Source organism: Coregonus clupeaformis, chromosome 17 (assembly GCF_020615455.1).
Source record: "Coregonus clupeaformis isolate EN_2021a chromosome 17, ASM2061545v1, whole genome shotgun sequence".
Classification (NCBI taxonomy): Eukaryota; Metazoa; Chordata; class Actinopteri; order Salmoniformes; family Salmonidae; genus Coregonus; species Coregonus clupeaformis.
In genome coordinates, this window is record NC_059208.1 from 51,257,151 (window position 1) to 51,274,710 (window position 17,560).

Below are 17,560 nucleotides of genomic sequence, written 5' to 3' on the forward strand. Positions count from 1 at the left end.
ACAACCCTGGCGTTGCAAGCGCCATGCTCTACCAACTGAGCTACACAGGGTCGAGATGTGCCTTTTGTTAAGTAAATCAGGCGTTAAATGACGTGAAAAGGAAACTGGAGTGCCAACCGTGTGTTAGAGTGGGGTTTCAGTGAATTTATGTAAATCATGAAGCTCATCTGCATTTCCTGCAATGCAGGAAAATTCTCAGCAACAAAAGAGTGATCAAATTAAGATCCTACATCTGTAAATCAAAGCTTTCACCACTTCTCTTCCCTATACACAGAATACAGTACTGAAAGTCAGTATAACGACTTATACATCTCTGCTCTTTTGTGTCTAGTGCATGTACTGTATGGCCTATGCTCACCTTACCAGTACAGTATAGACAGGTGGCAATAATGTAAACGTTAGATTTTCAACTCCTTATTGAATAAAGATACATAAAATAAGCAACACAGAAGTAAATTTAACAGATGTTAAATTAACCAGAAGTTCTTTTTAATTTACATCTGAAAAACATTGGCTACAGGAACCATTAAAAAAAGTAATTGCCCCCAACCACATAAAATGTAACATGAGTGTCAACCACAACGTATATCATGTACATTATAGAGCAGTGCAACCCACAGCAAGACATACAAATCAAAATAGTGCTACAGCCTACTTTTTCTTACAAACATTTTTTTACAAACTATATCTTCTTGAACAGCACAAATAATTTCAGATCAAATTCAAATACCTTAGAACTTATTTTATTTTATATTCAACCAAAGTTGACTGTGTTGCACCCCACACATACTACTCAGCAATCAAAACTTAAAAAAGACGTTACACAAGGGGGAAAGTCCCCATTCAATGAAGAAAACCTAGCACATCAAAGCATGAGTGTGTCCCATGAGCTAATCAATGCCATGATATAATCACTCACCATTCTTTCTTAACATACAAAGGAAGCATTAGTTGCTACAAATAATTACAAATTGTGTCGCCTAATCAAAAGATAAATGAATGACTTTGCAAAGGTATATTCTGAGGCACAGACTTCCAATGCTGAGTAGTACACACACCCGACCCAAGACCAAGTTAACAGTTCTGAAAAGTACAAGATAAAAAAATCCAATACAGGATTCTCAACAAACTAGACAAGATAACAAACATCCAGGTAGCCCATTGTGACTTTGCAGACAGGGTATGCCATTTTAGTTAACAGTCTCTGTTTGCCCTTCTGGGGGACTGTGAGCATCTTGTGTCACTCCACAGTGCAGGTCTGTAGAATATAACCTTTGACCCTTTATGATTTGGTCCCATTGTCAGAGGGGTCATTTGCAGGATGCTGGACTAGCAGTTGAATCAACTACGTAGGTTACGTAGTTGAATCCATAGGTTACGTAGTTGAATCCTAAAACTTGCTAAAGTCAACAGTATACTGCATTTTCTCCGGTTGATGACTAAACTAGTCTAAAAATATATCTCCAGTATAATAGTGTACGATTTATCACTACGGTATAATAAATATAAAAATGTTTCTCTTCTAGTATAGTTTTCATCTGTTTGGCCTCAAAAGTCATTTAATTAGATAAATATGTGGCTGACATATTTTAACAAGTCTAAGGAACAAAAATATCCTCCTGTCATGCTCTGCAAAAAGGTGTGACTTTCTTGCATTAGACTTTCTCGCAAAAAAAAAAAAGAAGTGATATGCAATGTTGCATCAGCCCTGTACTAAGATGCACTGTTCATAGTGCTGACCTATCAAGCGCAGAGGTTGGTTACGTATATTTCCTATTCCAACACAGCAGTTCACAATAAGCAGATAAAACACAAGTTAGCTATACCCTGACAAAAGTATAACATAATGTTGCGTAAAGTATTGTGTCAAAGAGAGTCCCCAGAAATAAAACCATACAGCGTTCTCCATTTAATAGCACTGATTGATTCCTAATGTGTGTATTTGTGCACTGGCAAAACTCTCCCATGTCCAGCCATTGTGATGGATAAAGGCTGAGAGCAGGGTATTTTCTTATTGGACAAGTCCAGGTAGTTTCTTATTGGACAGTGTCTTCAGACTTCTCCTGGTCTTTGTGGTCCTGCTCTGTATCCTCCTCTTGGGGCTCGCCCTCCTCCTCCCCCCTGTTGACCTGAAACTTGTCATGTGTCCACTTTGGGCTGCTGTTGTTGTTGTTGGGTGGGCCAACGGTGGCCTTCCGGATAATGAAACGGCCCCTGCTGCCACGCAGGAAGTTTCCCCGTCCTCCACGTCCTCGGTTGTCCACCCACTTCCTCTCGCCCTCCCTGTCATCATGCTGAAGGAGAAAGGGAAAGACAGGAAAAGAGAGAAAGAGTTAATATCTTGAAGTGAGCAAGTTCACTTGGTAGTAAGTTCAAAGGAGTTGTGAATTTGGTGAATTCACCGATTTGATTTGAGGAATTAATTAATTTGAGGATGGAATATTATATATAGGCAAGAGGAAACAAAGATATAATTTATAATGGCATGGGTACAAACCTACCAAGTAGTATTTTCGGCTCTTGGGTGTGTACTCTGGGTCCCAGTCCTCATTCTTGGGGTGAACTGGTATGTCCATGTTAGGGGGATTACCATTGGTGTTATTGTTTCCCCTGTTCCAGCCCCTTCCTCTTATTCTAAATTGCTGCAATATGAGTCAGACACAGAGAACCCAGATCATAAAGACAAGAAGACAATTGCAGAAATTTAATTAACTGCCCATGAGTGTGATTTCCGGTAAAAATCTTTCCAAGTGCAAAGCCAAAGAAGAAGACAAACGTGCCAGCATTTGACATATTTTAATATTTTAAATGTTTTGTTTCAGGTTAGTTGTGGTTGTACTTTGTCTTGTTGTCTTGATGATTCTATTCTTTATCAAACCCTTTAATTTCCTAAACTAATATGAGTGCACGTCCATGAGTAGACTTACAAAACCTCCGCGTCCTCGTCCCCTCTCCATGGGGCCACCATAGTCTCCCCGAGGCCCCAGCCTGGCCTTGTTAAAGCCTTCGTGGGGGTAGTCTCCTCCCCTGTGAGATTCGGCAGATGAAGAGGAAGAGGAGGAGCGAGAGCGAGATGGCTTCTTCTTGTTTTTCCTGGAGGAAGAGGTTGAGGGACCAAAACCCCTTTAAAAGTCAGTTTATTGTTATTGACATATGGCTCCATTGCTTGTCTTGTAAGACCTTGGCTAGATGTAGATATGTACATGACTTGTAAAGTACAGCGAGGGAAAAAAGTATTTGATCCCGTGCTGATTTTGTACGTTTGCCCACTGACAAAGACATGATCAGTCTATAATTTTAATGGTAGGTTTATTTGAACAGTGAGAGACAGAATAACAACAACGAAAATCCAGAAAAACGCATGTCAAAAATGTTATAAATTGATTTGCATTTTAATGAGGGAAATAAGTATTTGACCCCCTCTCAATCAGAAAGATTTCTGGCTCCCAGGTGTCTTTTATACAGGTAACGAGCTGAGATTAGGAGCACACTCTTAAAGGGAGTGCTCAAAATCTCAGTTTGTTACCTGTATAAAAGACACCTGTCCACAAAAGCAATCAATCAATCAGATTCCAAACTCTCCACCATGGCCAAGACCAAAGAGCTCTCCAAGGATGTCAGGGACAAGATTGTAGACCTACACAAGGCTGGAATGGGCTACAAGACCATCGCCAAGCAGCTTGGTGAGAAGGTGACAACAGTTGGTGCGATTATTCGCAAATGGAAGAAACACAAAAGACCTGTCAATCTCCCTCGGCCTGGTGCTCCATGCAAGATCTCACCTCGTGGAGTTGCAATGATCATGAGAACGGTGAGGAATCAGCCCAGAACTACACGGGAGGATCTTGTCAATGATCTCAAGGCAGCTGGGACCATAGTCACCAAGAAAACAATTGGTAACTACGCCGTGAAGGACTGAAATCCTGCAGCGCCCGCAAGTTCCCCCTGCTCAAGAAAGCACATGTACAGGCCCGTCTGAAGTTTGCCAATGAACATCTGAATGATTCAGAGGAGAACTGGATGAAAGTGTTGTGGTCAGATGAGACCAAAATCGAGCTCTTTGCCATCAACTCAACTCGGCGTGTTTGGAGGAGGAGGAATGCTGCCTATGACTCCAAGAACACCATCCCCACCGTCAAACATGGAGGTGGAAACATTATGCTTTGGGGGTGTTTTTCTGCTAAGGGGACAGGACAACTTCACCGCATCAAAGGGACGATGGACGGGGCCATGTACCGTCAACTCTTGGGTGAGAACCTCCTTCCCTCAGCCAGGGCATTGAAAATGGGTCGTGGATGGGTATTCCAGCATGACAATGACCCAAAACACACGGCCAAGGCAACAAAGGAGTGGCTCAAGAAGAAGCACATTAAGGTCCTGGAGTGGCCTAGCCAGTCTCAGACCTTAATCCCATAGAAAATCTGTGGAGGGAGCTGAAGGTTCGAGTTGCCAAACATCAGCCTTGAAACCTTAATGACTTGGAGAAGATCTGCAAAGAGCCAACTACAAGAAACGTCTGACCTCTGTGATTGCCAACAAGGGTTTTGCCACCAAGTACTAAGTCATGTTTTGCAGAGGGGTCAAATACTTATTTCCCTCATTAAAATGCAAATCAATTTATAACATTTTTTACATGCATTTTCTGGATTTTTTTGTTGTTATTCTGTCTCTCACTCTTCAAATAAACCTACCATTAAAATTATAGACTGATCATGTCTTTGTCAGTGGGCAAACTTACAAAATCCGCAGGGGATCAAATACTTTTTTACCTCACTGTAAATGTAGTAAAGTAAAGTAATTGTGATGCTAGTGATAGAGCAGTGGTTCTCAAACCCCTCCTCAGAGACCCTCAGACCTTTCACAATTTTGTTGTAGCTCTGAACTAGCTCACCTGTTTCACCTAGTCAAAGGCTTGATGATTAGTTGACAAAGTGTACTAGCTATGGAATAAATCAAATACATGGAACGGCTGGGGGCCCAGAGGAGAGGTTTGAGAACCACTGCTATAGAGTGTCAGTTGGTTGAACATACTTGGACTTCTTGTGGTGCTTGGAGGATTTCTCAGCGGACCTCTCCCTGTTAGCTTCTGGGGAGTCTCCTGAATCTCTCCCCCCATCCTGTTTATAATCTCTCTCCCGGGTGGAATATTTTTTACGGCGCTCAATATCCAGACGAAGGTCCATTGAGTCACCCTTAATGTTTTTACCTTCGTCCTGTACAGGTAAAAAGAAAAAGAACACAAGGACATGGACATGCTATGGGTTAGCATGGAGAGGTGCTGTCAGTCTGCAGTCAGTCTTGTTTGTACACTACATGTGAGGGGCCGGGAGAACTGTTCCAAGACCATAAATAACCGACAAACTCTGAGAACTGCCAGTTTAACGGCTGCTGTGTTACATTTGACCGGCATAAGTGAAAACAGACCATTCTGGAACTACACTGAACAAAAATATGAACACAAAGTGTTGGTCCCATGTTTCATGAGCTGAAATAAAATATCCCAGCAATCTTGCATAAGCACAAAAAACGTATTTCTCTCAAATTTTGTGCACACATTTGTTTACATTCATGTTAGTGAGCATTTCTCCTTCGCCAAGATAATCCATCCACCTGACAGGTGTGGCATATCAAGAAGCTGATTAAACAGCATGATCATTACACAAGTGCACCTTATGCTGGGGACAATAAAAGGCCATTCTAAAATGTGCAGTTTTGTCACACAACACAATCCCACAGATGACTCAAGTTTTGAGGGAGCATGCAATTGGCAGGATGACTGCAGGAATGTCCAGCAGAGCTATTGCCAGATAATTTAAGATTAATTTCTCTACCATGTATGTTTTAGAGAATTTGGCAGTACATCCAACCAGCCTCACAATCGCAGACCACGTGTAACCACACCAGCGCAGGATTTCCACATCCGGCTTCTTCACCTGCGGGATCGTCTGAGACAGCTGATGAAACTATGGGTTTGCACAAGCAAATAATTTCTGCACAAACTGTCAGAAACCATCTCAGCAATGCTTATCTGCGTGCTCGTCGTCCTCACCAGGGTCATGACCTGACTGTAGTTCGACGTCGTAACCGACTTCAGTGGGCAAATGCTCACCTTCGATGGCCACTGGCACGCTGGAGAATTGTGCTCTTCACGGATGAATCCCGGGTTTCAACTGTACCGGACAGATGGCAGAAGGCATGTATGGCATCATGTGGACGAGTGGTTTGCTGAGTGCCACATGGTGGCGGTGGGGTTATGGTATGGGCAGGCATAAGCTACGGACAACGAACACAACTGCATTTTATTGATGCACAGAGATACCGTAACGAGATCCTGAGGCCCATTGTTGTGCCATTCATCCGCCGCCATCACCTCATGTTTCAGCATGATAATGCACTGCCCCATGTCGCAAGCATCTATACACAATTCCTGGAAGCTGAAAATGTCCCAGTTCTTCACTGGCCTGCATACTCACCAGACAAGTCACCCATTGAGCATGTTTAGGATGCTCTGGATCAACGTGTATGACAGCATGTTCCAGTTCCCGCCAATATCCAGCAACTTCGTGGAGTTGGACAACATTCCACAGGCCACAATCAACAGCCTGATCAACTCTATGCGAAGAAGATGTGTTGCGCTGCATGAGGAAAATGGTGGTCACACCAGATACTGACTGGTTTCCTGATCCACGTCCCTACAGTGCCTTGCAAAAGTATTCATCCCCTTGCCGTTTTTCCTATTTTGTTGCATTACAATCTGTAATTTAAATTGATTTTTTATTTGGATTTCATGTAATGGACATACACAAAATAGTCAAAACTGGTGAAGTGAAATGAAAAAAATAACTTGTTTCAAAACATAATTTTTTTTAAATAGCGGAAAAGTGGTGCGTGCATATGTATTCACGCCCTTTGCTATGAAATCCATAAATAAGATCTGTTGTAACCAATTACCTTCAGAAGTCACATAATTAGTTAAATAAAGTCCACCTGTGTGCAATCTAAGTGTCACATGATCTGTCACATGATCACCTGTTCTGAAAGGCCCCAGAGTCTGCAACACCACTATGCAAGGGGCACCACCAAGCAAGCGGAACCATGAAGACCAAGGAGCTCTCCAAACAGGTCAGGGACAAAGTTGTGGAGAACAAATATCTGAAACTTTGAACATCCCACGGAGCACCATTAAATCCATTATAAAAAAAATGGAAAGTATATGGCACCACAGCAAACCGGCCAAGAGAGGGCCGCCCACCAAAACTCATGGACCAGGTAAGGAGGGCATTAATCAGAGAGGCAACAAAGAGACCAAAGATAACCCGAAAGGAGCTGCAAAGCTCCACAGCGGAGATTGGAGTATTTGTCCATAGGACCACTATAAGCTGTACACGCCAGAGCTGGGCTGGCGTGTACAGCTTATAGAGTGGCCATAAAAAAGCCATTGCTTAAAGAAAAAAATAAGTAAACACGTTTGGTGTTCGCCAAAAGGCATGTGGGAGACTCCCCAAATATATGAAAGAAGGTACTCTGGTCAGATGAGACAAAAATTGAGCTTTTTGGCCATCAAGGAAAATGTCTGGCGCAAACCCAACACCTCACACCACCCCGAGAACACCATCCCCACAGTGAAGAATGGTGGTGGCAGCATCATGCTGTGGGGATGTTTTTCATCGGCAGGGACTGGGAAACTGGTCAGAAAGGAATTATGGATGGCGCTAAATACAGGGAAATTCTTGAGGGAAACCTGTTTCAGTCTTCCAGAGATTTGAGACTGGGACGGAGGTTCACCTTCCAGCAGGACAATGACCCTAAGCATACTGCTAAAGCAACACTGTCTTGGAATGGCCTAGTCAAAGTCCAGACCTAAATCCAATTAAGAATCTGTGGTATGACTTAAAGATTGCTGTACACCAGCGGAACCCATCCAACTTGAAGGAGCTGGAGCAGTTTTGCCTTGAAGAATGGGCAAAAATCCCAGTGGCTAGATGTGTCAAGCTTATAGAGACATACCCCAAGAGACTTGCAGCTGTAATTGCTGCAAAAGGTGGCTCTACAAAGTATTGACTTTCGGGGGGTGAATAGTTATGCACGCTCAAGTTTTCTGTTTTTATGTCTTATTTCTTGTTTGTTTCACACTAAAAAATATTTTGCATCTTCAAAGTGGTAGGCATGTTGTGTAAATCAAATGATACAAACCCCCCAAAAATCAAGTTTAATTCCAGGTTGTAAGGCAACAAAATAGGAAAAATGTACACTACATGACCAAAAGTATGTGGACACCTGCTTGTCGAACAGCTCATTCCAAAATCATGGGCATTAATATGGAGTTTGTTCCCCCTTTGCTGCCATAACAGCCTCCACTCTTCTGGGAAGGCTTTCCACTAGATGTTGGAACATTGCTGCGGGGACTTGCTTCTATTCAGCCACAAGAGCATTAGTGAGGTCAGGCACTGATGTTGGGCGATTAGGCCTGGCTCGCAATCGGCATTCCAATTCATCGCAAATGTTCGATGGGGTTGAGGTCAGGGCTCTGTGCAGGCCAGTCAAGTTCCTCCACACCAATCTCGGCAAACTATTTCTGTATGGACCTCGCTTTGTGTTCGGGGGCATTGTCATGCTGAAACAGTAAAGGGCCTTCCCAAACTGTTGCCACAAACTTCGGAAGCACAGAATTGTCTAGAATGTCATTGTATGGTGTAGCGTTAAGATCTCACTTCACTAGAACTAAGGGGCCTAGCCCGAACCATGAAAAACAGCCCCATACCATTATTCCTCCTCCAACAAACTTTACAGTTGGCACATGGTATTTGGGCAGGTAGCGTTCTCCTGGCATCTGCCAAACCCAGATTTGTCCATTGGACTGCTAGATGGTGATGCGTGATTCCTCACTCCAGAGAATGCGTTTCCACTGCTCCAGAGTCCAATGGCGGCAAGCTTTACACAACTCCAAAGGTTATCTGAAGCTTGTGTGCGGTTGCTCGGCCATGGAAACCCATTTCATGAAGCTCCCGACAAACAGTTATTGTGCTAACATTGCTTCCAGAGGCAATTTGGAACTCGGTAGTGAGTGTTGCAACCACGGACAGACGCTTGATATTGCGCATGGTTATCTGAAGCTTGTGTGCGGTTGCTCGGCCATGGAAACCCATTTCATGAAGCTCCCGACAAACAGTTATTGTGCTAACATTGCTTCCAGAGGCAATTTGGAACTCGGTAGTGAGTGTTGCTTACTTTTGTATATATAGTGTATCTGTGACCAACAGGTGCATATCTGTATTCCCAGTCATGTGAAATCCATAGACTAGGGCCTAATTTATTTATTTCAACTGACTGATTTCCTTATAAATAAAATAAAATAAAATTGTATTGGTCACATACACGTGTTTAGCAGATGTTATTGCGGGTGTAGCGAAATGCTTGTGTTTCTAGCTCCAACAGTGCAGTAATTTCTAACAATTTCACAACATATACCCAATACACACAAATCTAAGTAAAGCAATGGAATTAAGAATATATAAATATATGGACGAGCAATGTCAGCAATGAACTGTAACTCAGTAAAATCTTCGAAATTGTTGCACGTTGCGTATATATATTTGATCAGTGTACTTTCCCAGGTCTGCACAACACAATGTTGAACCTCTGCAACACAACCGGACATAATGAGGTTACAATCTCTTAAAGGCTGAGTTCATTCACTTTCACGCTGTTTCATTCCCCTAAAATGTTTCAGTTTTGAAGCGAGTTCAATTTAGTCATACCACAAAATGGTCTCAGTCAGATATCATCAAATGACCAAAGTTATAAGTAGGCCTATAGACTGTATAAGCACTCCAAAAGTACAACAGGTTTTGCTTTTGACTATATTTTGCCTTATTTGTTGAAGAATAATACTTACTATGACATTTGTTTAGAGTCCTTTGAATGGCTTGGACACAGGAGCAATTGGCCGTTTCCATTTCTGACCCCTCATGTTTTTCGACTCAATGGCCTCAGGCAGGCTTGTACCCACAGTATAACCAAATCATCATACGTGGTGGAGGAGTATATAACACACAACAAATTGAATGTGCCTCGTTTTGCATTTGCTTTGCTTTTAGACGTTATGCATCTCCCTTCAAAGAAAAGCACAGGCTTAGATGGAGAACGCAGTCTAAAAGTGGATGGCTGGCTCACTCGCTCGCTTGCTGTTGTTTTGTCAGTTTTCCAAAATACTTCATATTTCAAAATGTTCAGTCACCTTGTAACTGCCATCCCCGGAGTTTTTCATTCCCTCAAACAGGTGAGAGTGTTTCTTAAAAGCACTGGGAGAAACATCAATTCTCCTGCAAGAGAGAAATACACAAGGTCTAACTTTGCCACAGCTCATAAGCAAGGGATTACTATAAAACATTTTAGGTCAGTGCTGTTCAGATGAGGACTGAAATGACTGCAATGAATTACTCTTAGTTTCAAGTCTGTGCTGCTCAGGTGAGGACTGAAATGACTGCAAATAATTATTCTTAGTTTCAGTGATGATCAGATGAGGACTGAAATGAATAGTCTACGAGCAATGTATAGACCCAAATAACTCCAGGATATCACGTAGCAAACAAGACCACCATTGAACGTGCACTGAATGACAAAAGGTGTGAAAAATACCTGTGCAAGCTTTGATAAATCTAGAGGTGATGCCACAGCACACTGAAGGTGAGAGGGTCACTCAGAAGGCGACTCTACCTGTGTATCTCTGGGCTCTTTCTTGGCTTCATCATTTCCTTTTCCGCAGCTCTTCTTTGGTACATGGCAAATCGCTCATTTAGAGTAATTCCGTTGGATGGAAAGTGCTGTGCTGTAATGAACAGGAACCAGAACTTGTGTTACACAACAGATATATGACCGTACATTCTGCGCCAATGCACTTTCCCATTCCTTTAAATTCATAAGTTACGTACAGTATTAGCTTGTGACCATAAAAACAATATTTTCAGCTACTCCATCAAAGGTTATCTATATTTCAATGTGATTTCATTAGCCCCATAGGGTCATAAAATGTATAATAACCATGCAAATGTTTTCATAGCAATGAAAAACTTTTTTGGAAAACTTATTGAAATCAAATTAAATTACATACCATTTGTGGCTGAAAAAAATAATTTTTTCGATGTACAGAAATATTTTTCAATAATCATTCCCACACAGGATTGCAATGCATGGCAGGGCTAGCTAGGCATACTGGCCAAGCTATTTCACAAGCACTTGGCAACCCTTTTCAGTTTGACCTATCAAATGATACACTGTATAGTCTATATAAACCTTTTGATATTGCAATTGCACCTTAACTTACACCTGTGTTAAAGCACAGCTGGCAGAGAGACTGGTCAGTTGTAAAGGATCAGAAGTGAGCGAGGTCAGTCACCTTTTATGTAGTGGACGATGGTGACAATGTGCTGGGCAAACAGCTCTAAGGGACTCCTTTGTAACTCTGTGGCCTGAATGTGCTGGAAGATAGAGTGAAACTCCTGCTCCTTTTTAGTAGGATGCACAAGATCCCGTGATAACCTTCGCTCACCAACCATAACACCAGAGGAGCTGGGGAAGAGACAAAACAACATTTCATTTGATGTTTCACCTTTGCCCTTTTTGGCAAGAATAAACAGAGAACAAAGAGAATGGGATCTTTCTCATGAGACTTCTATAAACAACACCTGAAAGATTGAATCAGGAGGGGTAATTTCATTATTTCAATTGTCTTAGTACACATCTTTATTCATTTTGATAAAGCTCAGGGTTTCATAGAACTATGACTCAAAGAGGCTATAAAACATGGTCCAGGCCTGAGCCAAAGAGCGTGTCTCATGATTCATGGCTTCCTGCTAATGGAGAGTGAAACCTATCCAAGTCGATAAGGCATCAGAGTCTCTATGTGAATCTATATGATGATGGTGCATACTGCTTACCTTGCCACGTCATCTCTGAGGGAATCCATTCTGACACTGAACTCCGTTCCTCTTTTCCCAGAGGCCCTTGGGGGAGAGTCCTCCCCCCTGACCATGAACATCTCTCGGTCAGAGTTCCTCCGTGGTGGGGGTGTGGGGGGTGGGCTGGAGGCAGCTTTCTCCTTCCTCCTGCCTTTGCTGACATTCTCCGGGGAGAAGCCTCTGAGCATGCCCGCTATGGCCTCTCTCTTGGCCAGGGCTGCAGCTATGGCCGCCGCCTTCTCCTGCTTCCGGCTGCGGTAAATCTCCTCCGCCATGGCGTCAAGATCGTTGTCTTTGGCAGCCACCTGCAAGTAGGCCAGGTCCTCCCACTTGCCGAAGCGCTCCTCGAATAGCTTGCGGGCCGAGAGGGTGACTTTGCTCTTGAGCTTGGGCGACTCGTCGTCCTCCCGGTCACGGTCTTTGCGGAGCACCTTGGGACGGGGCTCGGGTATCATCTCCTCGTCCTCTTCCTCACCATCGCAGGAAAAGAAAGGGGAGGCTTTCAAGAAGCTGTTCAACGACACATTTCCCTCATCGTCAAAGTCTTCCCTGTACTTGTACTTCTCCTTCTCCCCTTTGTCGGGCTCTCTGTCAAAGATGCCCCCAGAGGACTTCATGCCATTCCCTTTCTCCCGCTCCACATCCCCACCATTGGTTTCCATCTCTCTGCCATTCTCCCAACCGGACTGCTTTTTCTTATGATTGTGCTCTTCCAAGAACCTAGACAATGGCGAAGAGAGAAAGAGAAACAACTGTGTTTAAATGCATCTTGGACAACTGTTCAGGTGAGTGCCCTGCAACTTTATTACACAAACAATGTGAAATAAATAAGGACGCTTGTCAATGGTGTAGGTAAAAATCCCCTTCATTGTGGATGACTTAGGGTAATGGATGATACAGTTATAAACACAGAAGCTGACAGCCAGCAAAATATATCCCTTCTTCAAAAGCCCAAGCCATAAGGGATTTGTCATGGTTAGTGCAGCGTTGACTGGCCAAGAAAACACACACATCTCAAAACTCCCAAGGGTCCGTAATGCCTTCTCAACTTACAAACTCCTGTTTCAGCATTGCTATGACTACCACCACTTCCCCAAGGGCTTAGGGCAAAGGAAAAATACTAGGGACAAAGTATTCTATGTGGTGCATGACGCATTGGGAAAGATCCATGAATTCTAAATACAAATAAAATACTCTCAGAGGAAGACTCCTAGACTCATACAGAATTAAAATTGGCACGTTATAACTATGCACTAACCTCACTAAATGAAATGAAAGGTTTTTCCTAGCCTTGAAAAGGGTATTTTACCGAAATGTTGACAAAAATCAACTTTGGGGCAGAATATTCCTGCACTACAAATGAGAAAAACATGGTAGTATGTGTATTAACCTTTCACTTCTAAAGATATTTCATAGAGAAAAGGAGACAAATGTTTGTCTTACCTTTTGAACATAGCTGCTTTATCTCCTGCCAGGTTGTCCTCTTTAGAGAAGAAGCCAAAGCCAGAGAACACAGGTGTGGGGCTTTTCTGAGAAGGGCTTTTGCTGGAAGGCGAGCTGCCCACCGTCTGTGTCTGCCATGAGGGGGCACCATTGGAATTGGGGCCATTAGCATTAGTGCTGTTAGGAGAGGGACTAGCCTGGGTCGTTGCTGGTGCGCCCTGACCAATGATAACAGCTGAGCGCACCTGAGGACTTGACCTCTTGGGGCTGGTGCTATTGCTGTGATCCGTCATGCCCTGCCAGTTAGCCTTGGGCTTGTCCCCACCGGCGCCCCCATCAGGCCCTGCAGACCCCCCTGTGATCTCCACGGGCTCGCCATCTCCTCCTCCTCCTCCTTCTCTCTTCTGGATGTCCTTGGAGGCAGAACGCTCCTCCTTGACATCCTTAGAGTTCTGCGTGGCCGACCCAGAGCCTGACCTGCGTGTGGGAGAGGAAGAATGCGAGGAGTGGCGGGAGCGGCGGGATGGGGGCGAGGAAGAGCGGTCCGAGTACTTGGAGTGGCTGTGGGAACGAGGGCTACCAGAGCGCTTTTTAGGGGTACGGGATCGTCCCCGTCTCGGGCTGTGGGGGTGGGGGTGTTGCTGCTGCTGTTGTTGCTGCTGCTGCTGCTGTTGGGGGTGCTGCCTGTAGTTCTGCCAGTTATTGGGGCGGTAGTTGTTGTTGTAGCCGCCTCCCCCACCCCTCTGGAAGCGCCCCCGTGGGAAGTAGCCACGCCCTCGGCCTCTGAAGTAGTAGGGCCTCCGGAAGCCTCGGTGGTAGCCCCGGAACTCGCGGTTATTATTCTGGTACTCCCTTGGGTAGTTCCGCTCTCGGTTATTGTGGGATGGAGAATGAGATCTGGAGCGCGAGCGAGTGCGGGACCTAGAGCTTTGAAAGTGGGAGAAAGAGACAAGGGAGAAGAGAGAGAGAGATGAAAGGGAGGGAAGACAAAGAGAAGATTCCGTTGTATAAATCTCATTAGCAAAAAAAAAGTGCTTTGAGGAAAAAGGCTATAAACAACATTATAGCGTGAGAAATTCATTTCTTGGTGTTGCTTATGAAAGTGATGTTGTCCGCCATCCAAAACCATTGAAACAATTAGGCCAACAAATGTTGTTTTCAAGTCCACATTTCCATAAGCAATGTATTGGGTCTACAGCTGAAAAAATAATAAAGTGCTTGCTGGTTACAGGAAAAAAATCTAATGTACCTAGCAGTTGTGTTTCTGTAAAGTATATCATAATCCCATTTACAGGTAATGACATGTCACACTATGATGCATCTGTGTGCATCTGACAAATCTATTAACGGAGGTAGCAAACCACATCTTAACAATTAACTGCTGGGAAGTGGGAATACAGGGGTGCACAATGGAGCAGTGGAGAAAAACAGACTTCTCGACACGTCTAGAGACATGGCTGTGAGGTCTACCCAATCCACATGGTGGCTCCATAGCACCATGGATGCTAAAGCATAACAGAGGTAGCCTTCGATACCACCAGACAAGTTTCTCCAGTTTCTAAACAATCTATCGCCTCTGTAAGTATTACGATTTAGTCGATCCATATGGTCAATCTTAGCTACAGTAAAGAAAACAATCTCACTTAAAGAGGATACATCTCTGAGACTACTCATATATCAGCACGATCCAACAATAAATAGCCTGGTAAATAGTCTGAATCCTTTGATAATAACATATGAGTTAAAAGTCATTAAAATCTCAAACTGCTCAGCAGCTTTACACTGCAGTCAATATCCCTATGCAGGCAAAGATGGATAACTTGCACAAATAACAATGAGAAATCCAAACTACAGTCAACACTACAGAAAAAGACCTCAAATTACATCACTTAGACTAAAAGCACACAAAATCCATACAGAAAAGCACCATTGACAGAACAATCTAGTACTCCTAAGTCAGACCCATCTCCATACATTGAAAGTAAATAACAAGCACTCACCCAGTGTGTTTTTTCATTGGAATAAAGAGTGAGCAGAGAAAGTAGTTCACCGAGCAGCATTGCACACTCACATTGAGAGCAAGACACTCTGCATCTCTTATGCTGAGCCCTAGTGGAAAGAGGGTCACATGGGCCATATGGGAAAAATGTCTACTCTAATCCTTCAAGGCAAAAGGAGGGGGCACGGCTTGCCAATTACACTGGCTGGCCAGCCTGCCCAGAAACCTCGGCTAAAAGGAGCAATTCAGTCAGCCAGCTACTATATACAGGGATTTAGGACAGCTAAAATCACTGTTTTTATGAATTAAATGGCCTAATATTACATAATACAGCACGTATGGCATTTTCAAACTAAACAATGTAGGCATCTTTGCATTGGATAAAATTTCACTGTACCCACAAATGCTAAAGATTTGTGGGTACATGGAGTACTTTTGATGAAGGAACATTTCATGGAATGCTTACATCTAAAATAAGTCATGTTTGTGCGTGTGTGCCATCTTGTCTTGCGAGAAGGTAACATTTCACACACTGTAAACAGTGACAGGCCAATCCAGGTCCAGCATTGACTTTCAGCTTCAAGCCATCTCTTTTCAGAACTCACAGAACTCAAGACCATGGCATAATAGTACCATGCCATGCAGTGCCACTCCCCGGAAAAGAGCTGCCATGCATTTCATTTTAATAGACTCCACAAAACCATTCTGCCAGCAGCAAGAGTGGCCAGTGGCGTCACACTCAAACGAATTTCCCTTGCAAATGAACAACATTGGAGCCGGACCACTGCCGAGGAATTTCCATTTAGGGCTACACAACGACATAGTAAAAGCACTAGGTAGATGTTTAGCATGTAGCCTACTAAGGAATGCAATTATCCTAGTAAAGGAAAGAGAAAGGGGATATATAGTCAGTTCATTCAACCGAAATGTGTCTTCTGCATTTAACCCAACCCCTCTGAATCAGAGAGGTGCAGGTAATGCAAATAATTCTGAAATGTTTTTGGTGCAAGTCAAAGGTCTGTGTAGTAGTGGCAGAGGACATTACAATAGCCAAGTACCAAGTCTCACTGAGGCAAGTGTGCCATCACAGCACCAGAGCTCTTTCCCACACACATCAATTTCCTTTGTATAAAGTGCACCAGACCCTGAGTAAGGCCCGTAACCAATAGAAAGCTGTTGTGGCTCTGCAGTTAATATGCACACCAACTCACCATAAAGCACAGGAAACGCATGGGTTTTGAGGCAGGAAATAAAAAAGCAAGTGTATGCTTCAGCACCACTGCAACCCCTTCCAAGCACACTCAAATATTATGCCATGAACGTCTGCAGAAAGAATGGGGTGTCAGCTATGACATGACACCTTGAGTTTGAAAAAATCTATTTTGGTTATTGAACTACAGTAAGTGACGTGGATTTATACCCGGTAACAGAATTGCGGTAATGGAATTTCATCATGGGCCTCTGATCTGTACTACACAGAAATGCATAATTATGGATATTCATGTCATTCTCTTTATGGTGATGTATCCTAAATAGGTACACAAAGGTAGAAATATGCAATATCCTCCTTTGCATATTTGGGTATTATTCTAATAATAATAATAATATGCCATTTAGCAGATGCTTTTATCCAAAGCGACTTACAGTCATGTGCGCATACATTTTTACGTATGGGTGGTCCCGGGGATCGAACCCACTACCCTGGCGTTACAAGCGCCATGCTCTACCAATTGAGCTACAGAGGACCACACACTGGCTATTATTTTAATGAGCTCCGCCACCAAACAGCCCCGGGTTCGATCTAAGGCTGTGGGAGACCCATAGGTTTGGCCGGCCGGGATTTCCTTGTCCCATTGCGCTCTAGTGACTACTTGTGGCCGGCCGGTTGCCTGCAAGCTGACTTCGTTCGCCAGTTGTTTCTTCCGACACATTGGTGCGGCTGGCTTCCGGGTTAAGCGAGCAGTGTGTCAAGAAGCAGTGCGGCTTGGCAGGGTCGTATTTAGGAAGACGCATGGCTCTCGACCTTCGCCTCTCCCGAGTTGCAGCGATGTAACTACCAATTGGGGAGAATAAAAGGACATGTATGGTTTAAACATGTCTTTAATGTTTATTTGTTTTAGCTGTTAGTGATAATTCCCTACGTGTTAATACATTTGTGTTT

The 17,560-nt window shown here is 43.6% G+C and overlaps 1 protein-coding gene across 5 annotated transcripts in view; it reads right to left on the reverse strand.

The window, feature by feature from the left end:
• Positions 1 to 467: 467 nt before the first annotated feature.
• The window catches only part of LOC121586733 (thyroid hormone receptor-associated protein 3), a 29,813-nt gene continuing 12,720 nt past the window's right edge, over positions 468 to 17,560 (reverse strand). Inside the window, exons 1-10 of one of the 5 annotated variants that reach the window (XM_041903675.2) lie at positions 15,401 to 16,417; positions 13,401 to 14,327; positions 11,937 to 12,677; positions 11,396 to 11,568; positions 10,717 to 10,828; positions 10,238 to 10,322; positions 5,032 to 5,213; positions 2,928 to 3,123; positions 2,502 to 2,642; positions 468 to 2,294 (exon numbers count right to left, since the gene is read on the reverse strand). In XM_041903675.2, coding sequence (XP_041759609.2) covers positions 2,037 to 2,294; positions 2,502 to 2,642; positions 2,928 to 3,123; positions 5,032 to 5,213; positions 10,238 to 10,322; positions 10,717 to 10,828; positions 11,396 to 11,568; positions 11,937 to 12,677; positions 13,401 to 14,327; positions 15,401 to 15,537 — 2,952 coding nt within the window. In that variant the 5' untranslated portion in view covers positions 15,538 to 16,417 and the 3' untranslated portion in view covers positions 468 to 2,036. Of the gene's footprint in view, positions 2,295 to 2,497; positions 2,643 to 2,927; positions 3,124 to 5,031; positions 5,214 to 10,237; positions 10,323 to 10,716; positions 10,829 to 11,395; positions 11,569 to 11,936; positions 12,678 to 13,400; positions 14,328 to 15,400; positions 16,882 to 17,560 lie in introns of those variants that run through there. The other 4 variants (XM_041903676.2, XM_041903677.2, XM_045226402.1 and 1 more) reach the window with 4 other exon arrangements.